This window comes from Phocoena phocoena, chromosome 19 (assembly GCF_963924675.1).
Source record: "Phocoena phocoena chromosome 19, mPhoPho1.1, whole genome shotgun sequence".
In the NCBI taxonomy this organism is placed as follows: domain Eukaryota; kingdom Metazoa; phylum Chordata; class Mammalia; order Artiodactyla; family Phocoenidae; genus Phocoena; species Phocoena phocoena.
Window position 1 is genome coordinate 41,486,463 of NC_089237.1, and position 13,125 is coordinate 41,499,587.

Sequence of the window (13,125 nt, forward strand, 5' to 3'; positions counted from 1 at the left end):
AAGGGTGAGGGGAAAGAGGCTGGAAAGGGTGGCGTCCCTGCAGGGACTGGAGAGGGAGATGGAGAGGAGGAAGGAGAGAGGGGTGGGGGAGGGAATTGATGCAAGTGGATGAGGGCTGGAAACCAGACTAGGGAAAGAAAGGAGATAGAGAGGTGGGGGTAGGGAAGGAGTGGGTTTGGGGGGAGCAGAGAGCACTGTGGAATGCAGGGGAGCAGGCAGAGACGAAGAGAGGATCGACAGTGAGCATCCGGGTGGGCCCCAAAGGAGATCAGCCGTATCTCCCCGCACACGCTCTCGCGGTTATTCCAAAGCTGTCCCGTCTGCATGCTCCGTTGAGCCAGGCGCGTTCCCCCTACTCCTCTGCCTTCTGCTGGGTGTTTGCTGGTCCACACGCCCCCGACCCTGGAAAACTTCCAGTGAGGGAGATCACACAAACAAGCTGCAACCCCCAAGCTAGACCCACTCCACGTGCCCACCTCTTCCGGACCCGGGAAATGATCTATAACCAAGACAAGCAGAGAGTATTTAAATCATCCGGACTCAAGTTCGTTCAGCAGCTGCACTTGCTGGATCTAAGTGCAGCAGCTCTGGGCTCACACGTCCAGACGCCTCCAGGAGGGCTGGCGGGAAGGAGAAGGAATGACTTCCAATGGATGCAAAGACTCAGTTCTGCGTCCTAAACCAGCGAGCAGAACGGGTGGGCGTTGGCTATGAGGGAGCCCCAGAGGGAGCACCGCGGAGCCCAGAGTTTCAGATAAAATGGTTTCCCACACTCGCCTCTGGAGAACAGCCCCCTTTGTAGATGAGAACTGAGGCTAGGAGCAGAGAAGAAGGCCCTGGGGAGGTGAGGGGTCCGGGACTCCCTTGGAGCCCATTCTCCAAAAGTGGTGCCTTTTCAAAGATTTACGAAGGGTGACATAACAGTGAAGGAAGCAGAAGAAAAACAGGACCAAGAGTAACAGAGAAAGAGTGGGCACATTCTATGAGAGCTCACACCCTCATCAACCGGTAGCAAAAGCCCGGCCCTCCTTCTCTCCACAGCCCCCCACCCCTCATTTACCCGGATGGCACCTCCTCCCAGCTCACTTCTCTGCTGCGGGAACCTGGCTACTCTGGGCCAGGAGGTCCACCTGATTAAGCCCTGCCTCCCTCTCCCCTCCAGGTCTGCTGGCGGAAAAGGACAGTAATTACTGTCTCTGCAGGACACCCTGCAACCTGACCCGCTACAACAAAGAGCTCTCCATGGTGAAGATCCCCAGCAAGACGTCAGCCAAGTACCTCGAGAAGAAATTTAACAAATCAGAAAAATATATCTCGTACGTTAAGTGCACATGGTGGATGGAGGTGGGGGAGAATGGACTAGGAAAAAATGGGGGGCAGTCGAGGGCAAGGTAGGCAATTAATTCTATTTGGCAGACATTAATTGAGCACCTGCTGTTTGCCACGTTCTGTGCTCAGACTCAGAATATGAAGACAAAGCGGATTAAGATGCAGGCCCAGCCTTTAAGGAGCTTAGAGTCTGGTGGAGAGACAAGTACAAAGCTGAAAGCTATAGGCTGATGCAGGTAATAAGAGAAGTGGCTGGCCACACCTTGCGTAGGGACACTGTCAAGGAAAGCTTCAGAGATGTTTTTCTTTTTGCATTTTTTTGTTAGTTATCCATTTTATACATATTAGTGTATATATGTCAATGCAGAGATGTTTTTACAGGATGTAGAGGAGTTTTCCAGGCAGGTTTGCACATTCTGTTCCCTCTGCCTGGAATGCTTTTCCTCTCACTCTTCACCTAGCTGGTTCCTCATTGTGCAGGTCTCCATTTAAACGTCATCTCTTTGGATGACTAAATTAGTCCCCTCCTGTCATTTTTCTCTGGAAGCACTCTGGTGTTTTCCTTTATAACACACACCACCGTGTGTAATTCTATATTCACGTGTGTGTTTCCTGAAATTAACTTGTCCACTTCAGGAAAGTGAAGCTCCTTGAGGGCAGGAAGCTTTCTTGTTTTGTTCTCTGCTATGGAGTGTCTGACACAGAGTTGATGCTCAAAAAAACATATATATCTTTTAACAGAATAAGTGAAAGAAAGACACAGGAGCAGATGGTGTCCCAGGCAGAGGCTCAGCAGGGAAAATCGGTGAAGGGCAGACAAGATTAGGGGAAGGGGAGGCTGGGGGAGGTGACTGTGTCCAAGGTAGAAGATCCTGCAGGCTGAGCTGGGCGGGGGTGGTCCGCAGAGAGTGGACTTATTCTAAGAGGACAGGCAGCCACAGAAGAACTTCCACCAGACGAGTGACAGGCTCACATTTGCCATTTACGTAGAAACTTCTGGAAATGTTCTTTATCGGTGATGTCCTACATGATGGCCACTGGCCACATGTGGCTACTGAGCATTTTAAATGTAGCCTGAGTGATGGAGGAACTGGATGCTAATTTTATGTCACATGGATTAGTTTAGCGGTTTTAGGAAGACCCTTCAGGCGGCAGATAGAGGTCGGACCGGAAGCCAGGTGGGCGGAAGGGAGCCAGGTGGGAAGCATTTGCCATAAACCAGGCAAGAGAGGGTGACCCTGTGAATGGCACCTGAGCGAGCCCCGCGTGGAGAGGACTCCTCTCCCCCAGCCTCTCCCTCCTGCCCACACCGTCACCAGACCTCATCCTGGGACGGCTTTTGCTCCGTCCCAGGGTTGAGGACAAGGGACGCTGAGGGCATTGTGAACCACGTCGTGGAAGGAGGCAGGGAATTTTGTAGGAGGTACCAGGCACCGCTGTCGCAGACATCGTGCCAGCCGTAATGACTTCTCCTGCCTAGATGTGTGTCATGCACACATCTGCCCAAAAGAGCAAAAGGGAACCGGGGTGCTTCCATCAGAAACCCTGCAACCAGGTGTGGGTTTTCTCCCTAAAAACCCTCCCTGGTCCCTGCAGCTGACTTGGCCATCTGGGGTAGGGTCCCCACTAGGAGAAGCTTGCTGTCAATTCCAGTAAGAACTGGGGGCCTCTCCAGAGTGGGCAGGGGAGGTCAGCGGGGGGCAGGCGAGCAAGCCTTGTCAAGAGAGTGCCGAGCTCACCTGCATGTAAGGGCCCAGGCAGACCCTCTGGGAGCACGGAGACCTGGAGGCCAGGCAGGATTCCTGGAAAGGGTGCAGAGAGACAGGGGCGTTAGCAATGAGAGGCCAAGGGGACAGCTGATATACGCCTCCAGGGCCGTGAAGGGCACTGAGCCAGGAGTCAGGATGTCAGGTTCAAGCCCCAGCTGTGCCACTAACCAGCTTTAACTTTGGGCCAGTTGTTTCACTTGCCTGGGCCTCAGTTTCCCCATCTGTCTGTGGGAAAATTGTATTAGAGGATCCCCGTGGATCCTGAGGGTTCTCACCACGTATGACACTGGACATTTCCTCTGCAGAGAGAACATCCTCGTTCTGGATATATTTTTTGAGGCTCTCAATTATGAGACCATTGAACAGAAGAAGGCGTACGAAGTTGCTGCCTTACTTGGTAAGTCAGAGTGTCTGTTGCACAAATGTCCACGTCTCATGGGGATGGGCCGGTGGGCGGGTTACTCCCTCTTCCCTTTGCACTGTTCCTGCTCCGGAATGGGAAGAACTCCACGTGCTGGAGGTGTTAGGCCCAGTTCATGTCCCAGTCTAGGCCTCAGTTCCCCCATCAACACAATGAAGTAGGTGAGCTAGACGCTCTTTCGGGGCCTTTCCAGCGCCATCCTCTTGGGATTCTATGGTCTTCTGCCCCCAGGTTGGAGTCTTAGCCCTGGGGCCATGGCAGGAAGAAAGAGCTGTCAAGTGGGGGGAGGGCTGAGCTGTGGGTGGTCCCAGGCAGTGGGCCCGGGGAGGGTGCCCCATGGAGCCCCCATTGGAAAGCAATTTTGCTGCATTGAGAAGGCCCGCTGCCCCCTGGACTGAGAGCCCTTTGTCAAACACAACAGAAGGGCCATGCTTCCCCAGAAATCTACAAACCTGACTGCCACCCCACCCTGGGGCCAGCTCCCCTGGCCCCAAGAGCACATGACGGATGCAGGAAATTAATTTCAACACAGTCCCAGCCCAGCGTAAAACTCACAAGACCCCTGCGGGTGCACAGTTAAAAAGACCTGCTCTGGGGCTTCCCTAGTGGCGCAGTGGTTGAGAGTCCGCCTGCTGATGCAGGGGACACGGGTTCGTACCCCGGTCCGAGAAGATCCCACATGCCGCGGAGAGGCTGGGCCCGTGAGCCATGGCCGCTGAGCCTGCGTGTCCGGAGCCTGTGCTCTGCAACGGGAGAGGCCACGACAGTGAGAGGCCCGTGTACCGCAAAAAAAAAAAAAGACCTGCTCTGGACTCGTCCCCCAACTCCCACTCACTCTCAAGAAAGGATCTGGTGTCTGGGCTTTGAGGAAAAATAGCTCTTGTCTCTGTGAACTGAATCAGGTGAGAATAGCATCCTGGGTGAGGGCGGGGAGGCATACACCTTCTACCTGGAAGTACAAGGGAGAGCAAGCCACGGGCCGCTGCACACCAACTGGGAGAAAGTGGGCAGGTGGCTTCACTGGACCTCAGGTTTCTCATCTGTAAAATGGGTCTAATAAAACTCATTTTGTGAGTTTGCCGTGATGGTTAAATGTGGAAAAGCCCCAGCCCGCAGGAGGTCCATAAATAGAGATTTCTGGCACGTGGACAGACACCATGCCAGGGACCCAGGGCCTACCCTGCGGCACTGTCTGAGCGTGTCTGTTCCTCTCCCAGGAGGCTGGGGAACTGGGCCACAGTGGGGTGCCTGCTGGGCTAAGGTGGTCATCACCTGGGCCTTGGAGATTGTTGTGGCCAAAGGGCCTCATGCCCTGAGCTGGTGGTAGAGCCCTGCTCCTGCCACCTTTATTTCCTAAAGAAGACCAAGGACATGCCTCCTCCACTTCCGTCCCCTCCCCTACATAGGCTCACAGTCACACTCAGACACACACATACACACACACACACACACAGTGATGAGGGCCTGAGCCCCGAATCTGTCAGGAAAGGTAGCTGGTCCCTGCAGCAGACATGAGAGAGCATTTTCCCAGCATCTTGTTCCCACCCAGAATAGCCCGCCGTGAAAGTCCTGCTGCCAACTGTACCTCCCGTGAGGACAGCAAGTGCTACTTGCAAACCATGAGCCACGGCACCCAATCGGGCCCGTCCCTCCCCTCCCCCCGCCGCGCACAGCGCACCCCTCCCGCGGTGAACACACCCTCACAGACCCACATGCAAGCCACGCGGCTGCAGAGACACGTACGTGCACACAAGTTGCGTGCTTACACACGCACGTGCTCACTCAGACACACCGTTCCCACTCCCACAAAGCCACATTTGGACGCACTCGTGTAGCTACCCTAGACGTGGCTTGCCGCCTATGTAAAGCTGTCGGTGGTCAGACGTATCGCCTGCGTCTATCCCACACACATTCGCGCACGGCGCACCCAGGCCCGTACCCCACGCTCCACCACACCGCTCACACACGCACAGACACACCCCACCCCTGGCGTGCACGTGCATCGTGCACACTCCCCGATAAGCCTCTACTGAGGATATTAGAGGGGGCGGAGGGGCAGGAGAGGAGTGAAGGGGAGCCACGCTGAGCCCCAAACCGGGTGCCCCCAGGAAGGGCCGCCTTCCCGTCGTCGCGGCTTGCTCGCCTGGGGATGTGTTGGTTGGGCTTCTCCAGCCATAATCAGGGGAGGAGTGGGCAGAGGTACTCATCCAAAAGTTCTCAGACCAAGAGGTCAGCCTGGACCCTCCAGGAGGACGGTACCTTCACCCCCAGCAACACCCGCTCTCCCCAGCCCAGCCCAGCAGCTGCCAGTCTTAGAGGTCACAGCTGGAAAGGACTTCACAGTTCATCTCCTCCGACCACCACCCCCACCCCGACCACCTCCACCACCAAATGTGCCCAGAAGGCAAAGCTCCTGAGAAGGTCAGGGCTTATCAAAGCCACACAGTGAGCTGGTGGCCCCCCTCCAAACTCACAACCTCAGAGCCCCCTGCTCTACCACACTGCCTCCAGAACGAAGCGCTTGGGGCTCTGGGGGGGATCAGAACCCCCTTGAGAATCTGATAATAACTTCTGAAATACGGACTCTCCCTCTGCAAATGCCCAGGTGCACAATGGATCGCATTCAATTCAGGGGGTCTCCAACCACTGGAAGCTCCCACAGGAGAGCTGTTCTCAAACTTTGGTGGGCCAGAGAACCACCCGGGCACTTAAAATCCTGACCTCCAGACCCCAAGCCCAGAGATTCTGATTGTGTAGGCCTCAGGTAGGTGCAGGCATCTACACTGATTACAAGTATCCCAAGAGTCTGATGCAGGGGTATCCGAAGACCAGTCTAAAAAGACGTTGGTTGGTGGGGCCCAACATCCAGGGCAAGGACCTCTACTCTAGAAAGAGACCAAACTGAACATGTACCTTTAGGTTGGGAGACAGGGAGATGCTTCCTACGGCCTTATCCCAAGGGTGAGAGGGGCCCCAAGGCGGCCCCAAAGCCCATGTCATGACTGGGGGGTGTCTCTTGTGTTACTGCTCCCGAGACCCCCGCTCAGGGCACCTAACACACGTCTCAAGCTAGACTGTGTCCTCGCCCAGGCCAGGGACCACACACACCTCGTCTGTTCCCAGCCCAGAGCCAAACCTGAGCCCCACCCGTGTGGTTCTGAACGGAAATGAACAAGCCTATCAGCCCACGAGGTCTATTCCAGGCCCCCCCGAAAGCATCCAGGTTAGTTCCCGTCCCCATGGGTGCTGAAAACCAAACCCACCAGCTCTCAGAGCTGTGCAGTGAGGGAGGGACGCGTCAAGGGCCTGGCCTCCCAGCTACCAGGCCCCGGTCCCCTGGGAAGGGGAACCCGTTCAGAAGGCCTGGTTTCCGAGTTCTCAGTCTGTCCAGCCCTTCCGGAAGTGCTGTCAGGAAAGCCAAGTCTTTGTCTTCTCTCTCTCTCTCCAGGTGATATTGGTGGTCAGATGGGATTGTTTATTGGTGCTAGTATCCTTACAATACTAGAGCTCTTTGATTATATTTATGAGGTAAGATTTGGGATCACTCGTGGGGGGATGACCTGGCGCCCTCATCCTGCCCTGACGTCCAGAACCAAATCGTGGATGGGGGGAGAGCACGGCCTCTCTTCCCCCAGGGCCGCCTCCCCCTCCCTGTCCATGGATATTGTCTATCACCACCTCCTAGGCACTGGGGGAGGGATGGATGTAAGAGAGACAGAGGCCACAGGCCTCTCCTCAGGGCAGTCTACACTCACAGGGAGGGAGCAGAAGGGATGAGAAGAGGATGAAACTGTGCTGAGGCCAGCCTGAGCCCCTCCCGCTGCTAGGGGGCTTCAGACATGGGTGTCTGCACCCTCACACTCACCGCATACCACACTCACACACCACATATGCACACACACACACCACACACACTCCACGTACGCCACTCACACACGTGCCACACACACATCCCGCACAGTCACACCACACTCACATACGACATGCACACACGTCTATCACACACACTTATACCACACTCACGCACTACTCACAAATACACATGTGCACCACACGCACACCACACGCACACACACACACCACTCACGCATCACACACACTTATACCACACTCACGTAACATGCACACACTCCACACATATATCACACACAGTTATACCGTGCTCACACACACTGCTCACAAATACACACATACGCCACACGCACACCTCATGCACACACACACACCCCTGCCCTCCTGGTGGCCCATCACCCGAGCAGCGCCTGCCGTGGGCCAGGCAGGCTTCAGGAAGGATCACTCCTGCAGTGCTCATCAGTCCTGAGCAGGGAGAGAAAGGGCACCCCTGCGCTCCTGGCCACCAACAGTCCAGGAGCTGGCACCCTCAGGAGGCAGCTGGACAAAGCCTCTGAAAGCTTCTCACGCGACAAACAGTGGCTTCAGTCACTGAGCGCTCCGGGTGCATGTCAGCCTTCCTGCTGCCTCCCTCCCCCCAGCCCCGGGATGGCTCCAGGGACTCCAGAATCCCTCAGGGAAGTCCAGACCCAACACCGTCCCCAGGACCGCCTGAGTCTCAGCCTAGCAAACGGGGCCTGCAGAGCAGTGGCCTGCATCCCAGAGGGGACTGGCGACGGCCAAAGGCCACTGGGAGTCACTGCGGGGAGCCGGCGGGCAGCGGTGACCAGGGGCCTCTAGAGTGCCCCATCCTGCCTCTCAGCGTGGTGACCTTGTTCCCAAACCGGGTCCCATGGCCAGATTTCATTCTGCCTTGTTTACTCATTTTCGTAAAAAGATACACAAAATCACAGAAATTGAATCGCACCAGGGAACATATTTAGTAATTACCCTTTCTTGCTAGGAATCAAATGTTAAGAACTCAGGTGTATCCGGATCTCGCGAACTGTGGAGTTGTCAGGCCTTGGAAGTGATGAGTAATTCTGTCCGCCCAGGACAGACAAGGAACCAGCCATACTGGGAGACCAGGCCCTCCCGTGACCCCCTCCAAGCTCTAGCACCTGCTCCAAAATCCCATCTCAGCCCAGAGATTGGGGAGGGGCCCCAGCCCAGCCACGTGGAGGGAGGTCTCTCTCTCTTTCTCTACCTTGGCGCCATTCTTCTGGCCTGACCATCCCCTTCCTGCCTTTCTTGCAGCTGATCAAAGACAAGCTATTAGACCTGCTTGGCAAAGAAGAGGAGGAAAGGAGCCACGATGACAATGTGGTGAGGGCAGCCCGGGGTTTGCAGGTTGCTTAGTTCCTCTGGCACATACAGGCCATGTTAACCCAGATGCGGGGGCCGGGTGGGGCCGGAGGGCGGGCCGTGCTTCGTTGCACACCTTTCCACGGCTTGTGACGCTCTGCAGCTCCCCAATCCAAGGACACTCCAACTGAGCCTTGAGCCTCTCTCTGAGACTCACCCCAGAGCCCAGTAGTAAGCCACGGATGCAGCAGAGACCAGGAGATGCTTCTGCCTGGACCAATCCAGCTTCTCCCAGGCCAGAGGCCACGCCCCTCTTCTCATGCCTTGGGAGAACCGGAGAGGCTCTGCGTAGGTCCACTCGCTTATTCTGCGGGGTGGCAGAATACAAGCAGGGATGTCCCTGGCCTTCTGCCCCATTTTGAAGGAGACGTAGGGTGTGCGGCCCTGTGAATTTGGTAGTGGCAATGATACCCATTAGAACTGCTAACCATTGTACATGCCTCCTCCTGTTTGGGCTCCCACTTCTGTTCCAGACACTATTTCCCTACCCATCTCCCAGGCTAAAAATCTCACTTTGATTCTCTCGGGTTTGAACAGAAGACAGCTTCTGTTGAGGAGAGAGCGGTGTGGAAGGAGGCCAGGCTCTGGACTCAGCTACCTGCCTGGATCCCAGGTCCCCGCTTCCCAGCCGTGTGTGCCTGGGGCTCGTTACTTCCCTTTCTGATCATCTGCTAAATCACTGGGGCTTCAGGGTGTGCCATTCAGATTAAGTGAGGCCAGGCCTGTAAAGCCATGAGCTTTGCCTAGTTTATAATGAGCGCCGAGCAAGGAGAGGCTCCCTCCCCCTCCCCGAGCCACATTCCTGGCACAGAACTCTGCTCCCATCCCTCCCAGCCTCCAGCCCTCCGCAGCCTGGGAATCACCTGGAAAAACTCAAAGCTATCTCAGCCCCACCCTGCTCAGGGACCCAAGACCACTCTTCCCTGGGACCAGCCTAACATAAAGGTCCTTCAGGCAGCTGTGATCAGGGGTCAGGGTTCTGGCTGGGGGCCTCCACTGCTTGGCCTCAGCGATTGGCACCCCCTGCCCCAGGCTTGGCCACAGACCACCCCTCCTCCAGCCCAGGCTGACCCAACAGAGACCCCGAGGGCGAGGGTAGGATGGGCTATCCAAGCTCCAAAGCTACACACCACTCAGATGTAGCTTCAGGTGACACATCAGGGGACCGCTAGAGAGAAGGTCAAACCAGTCACTAAGCCCCATCCCCTCTCTGCGGGTGCGGGGATGTGGGGGGGGGGTGTGCCTAGGTGGAGAATGGAGAGGATTCTAAAGGCAATGAGGCCCCTTCAGCCTCATGCTCCAAGATGGCAAGCCAGCGCGTGAGATGTCTGGGGCAGAGCAGCTGTGCCCCGGGAGAGCCCACAGTGGGCAGCGTGGTTCCCGGGGCCTGGGCTGGGCTGCCCGGGGGCATCGTGATGAACTTTCGCCGAACGAGCATCAACGCCCACTTTCCGCTTCCCACCAGAGCACTTGCGACCCAATGCCAAACCACTCCGAAAACATCAGCCACAGTGTGAACGTGCCCCTGCAGACAGCCCTGGGGACCTTGGAGGAGATTGCTTGCTGACAGCCCTCCGACTGCCCGGCACCCCCCAGACAGACCCGGAGGCCCAGGACCAGAACAGGGGACGGCAGGCTCAGGTGGAATGACCCCTGCCGACCGACGGAAAGACGCAAGAGCCCCCTGTGCACACATAGCAAACTCTCTGTCAAAACCTCGCTCCAGCCTCGTCTGGCACGACGCGTCCTCAGGCCCTGCTGCCGCGCATCCGTCCCTCTTAGGAGAAGTGAGTCACGCTCTGGAACTGTCCGAGAACCGACCTGCCATCACATCTCACTGCCAGATGTAAAAAGCAACTGCATGCCCTGAGTCCTCACGGCACCGCCTCCGCGTCTGTCTCCGTACTTGACCCTCCTCCGTGCGGTTTCCGGCAGTCCCTCTGCAGCTGTGCAGGGGGACCAGGTTCCAGCCCTGAAGTCACGACGAGGCCACGCTGGAATCACACCTGCACGATCAGGAGGGAAGCCGCAGAACTCGACGACGTCCGGTCCTTGTGTAGTTTGTGAAGGTTCTTAACCTGCCCACAGAGCCCTCCCCCACCGCCCCAAGCCGGCCCACAGGGTGATCAGGGCCACCCCCTCCCCTCCACAGCGGCCCCGGGGACACATCCGCAGTGCCCACGTCATTCTACTCTCCCTGTGACACGGCTTGTACAGTCTGATTCTGTTTCTTTGGGGGTCTTTTTTTTTTGTTTGTCTGTCTGTCGGAGATCTGTTTCATTTCGTTTTCTGAATTTGGGTTTAGATGTTCTGAGGTTTGGTTTGGTTTTTCCATTTTCTCTTGGCATTTATTTATTTGTGCTTCCAATCACGGTCATATTAAAAGCTGGTCTTGTGGAAATGGCTGAGTCGTCTCTGCCCTTCCCCCGCACTCTTTCTCCCCAAGACTTTAGGAAAGAGCCAGATCTGCCAGGTCAAAAACCACAGGACGAATAGGTAGATAGATGGATAGATAGATAGATAGGTGATAGATAGGTAGATAGATAATTAGATGACATAGTTTATGCATTACTTACCTTTACAAAACACGTACGCTCTGTATTCTATTCTATTCTATCCCACATCTTTTTGTGTGTGTGTGTGTGGTATGCGGGCCTCTCACTGTTGTGGCCTCTCCCGTTGCTGAGCACAGGCTCCGGACGCTTAGGCCCAGTGGCCATGGCTTACGGGCCCAGCCACTCCACGGCCTGTGGGATCCTCCCAGACCGAGGCACGAACCCGTGTCCCCTGCATCGGCAGGCGGACTGTCAACCACTGCGCCACCAGGGAAGCCCCCCACATCTTTAAACACTATTGATCACAACATTGTAAATGGCTTCCCCACCCCACGAATGGGTCACAGCCCAAGGTCTGAACGACACTGCGCGGGACCACAGGCACGTGGCATGCAGACAGGGAGGCAGAGCACGCCGCACAGACCTGCAAACCTTAGAGGAGGCCTTCACATCCCTCTGCTCTTCCATCCTCTGTCCTGGCTTCTCCTGACCCGGCCAGTGAATTCAGGCTGGACACCTGTCCCAGCATGGCCCCCTCGCACACTCCTGCCTTTCCCAACCCTCTCTGCAGCCCACCTCCTCACCCCCATCAGACTGACCTACTTCTGCCTCGCTCCCCACGACTCCTGAGAGCACGTCCATGTGGGAGAGGAGGGGGGAGGTGCCCTCTGCTGGGGATGGGGCATGCCCTTTCAAGCCCCCCCTAATTCCGCAGGACCAGTTCCTGTGGTCTAACCTTTTAATTCCCCTTACTTCCCCCCACCACTCCCAACTCAAAGTCATCCCCAGAGCCACGAAGAAAGACCTAATACGGTTTGTACCTCCCTCCTCATGCACAACCAATCTCTCTCTGTCTCTCTCTGTCTCTCTCTCTCTCTCTGTCTCTCTCTCTCTCTCTCTGTCTCTCTCTCTCTCTCTCTGTCTCTCTCTGTCTCTCTCTCTCTCTCTCTCTCTCTCTCTCTCTCTCTGTCTCTCTCTCTGTCTCTCTCTCTCTCTCTGTCTCTCTCTCTCTCTCTCTCTCTCTCTCTCTCCCCTAACACAAGGAACTGATGGATGAGATCATGCGCCTCTCTGAGCTCAGTTCCCTCCATCTGAGTATGAAGATAATACCTTACCTGTGTCTTCACAGATGACCTCCAGAGGCCCCTTCAGACTCGAGGTGCTATGACAGTACTACTCCCCCTGCCAGTGGGACAAGTCACACCAGCCACACACACCAAGCCGGGGCCGGGAGCTTGCAGTCACCAGGCTCCAAGAGGCAGCTGGGACAGAGCATCCCTCTGATGTCTCCTCCCAAGCAACCTCTCAGCTAGGGTTGCCCAGGGCTGTTAGCAAAGCTGGGTTTTAATTTTTAGAAACAGGGTGCACAGCTTCTGGAAGTGTCCTTGTTTACGTGTTCTATCTCTGCCGCTACAAAATGACAAACTTAGTGGCTTATAACAACACAGATGTATTATCTTACAGTTCAGGAGGCCAAGAATCAGACATGGGTCTCACTGGTTTAAAATCTAGGTGTCAGCAGGGCTGCCTTCCTTTCTGGAGCCTCTAGAGGAGAAACCATTTCCTCACCTTTTCCACCTTCTATAGGCTACCCACGTTCCTTGGCTTGTGGCCTCTTCCTCTTTCAAAGACAGGAATGATGGGTTGAGTCCTTACTTCACAAAGACAGTGACCTTCTCCTGTAGTCGCACCTCCCTCTAACTCAGATCGTCTCCTGCTGGCCTCTTCCATTTTTAAAGGACTCAATTAGATTAGATTAGATTAGGCTAGATTAGATTAGGCACAGCCAATAATC

The 13,125-nt window shown here is 55.8% G+C and overlaps 1 protein-coding gene across 2 annotated transcripts in view; it reads left to right on the forward strand.

Moving 5' to 3' along the window:
• Positions 1-11,176, forward strand: part of ASIC2 (acid sensing ion channel subunit 2) — a 1,003,709-nt gene extending 992,533 nt beyond the window's left edge. The window contains exons 6-10 of one of the 2 annotated variants that reach the window (XM_065896497.1): positions 1,163-1,316; positions 3,404-3,495; positions 6,968-7,047; positions 8,668-8,736; positions 10,241-11,176. In XM_065896497.1, coding sequence (XP_065752569.1) covers positions 1,163-1,316; positions 3,404-3,495; positions 6,968-7,047; positions 8,668-8,736; positions 10,241-10,342 — 497 coding nt within the window. In that variant the 3' untranslated portion in view covers positions 10,343-11,176. The remainder of the gene's footprint in view (positions 1-1,162; positions 1,317-3,403; positions 3,496-6,967; positions 7,048-8,667; positions 8,737-10,240) is intronic. The other variant, XM_065896495.1, reaches the window with a different exon arrangement.
• The last annotated feature ends 1,949 nt before the right edge of the window (positions 11,177-13,125 follow it).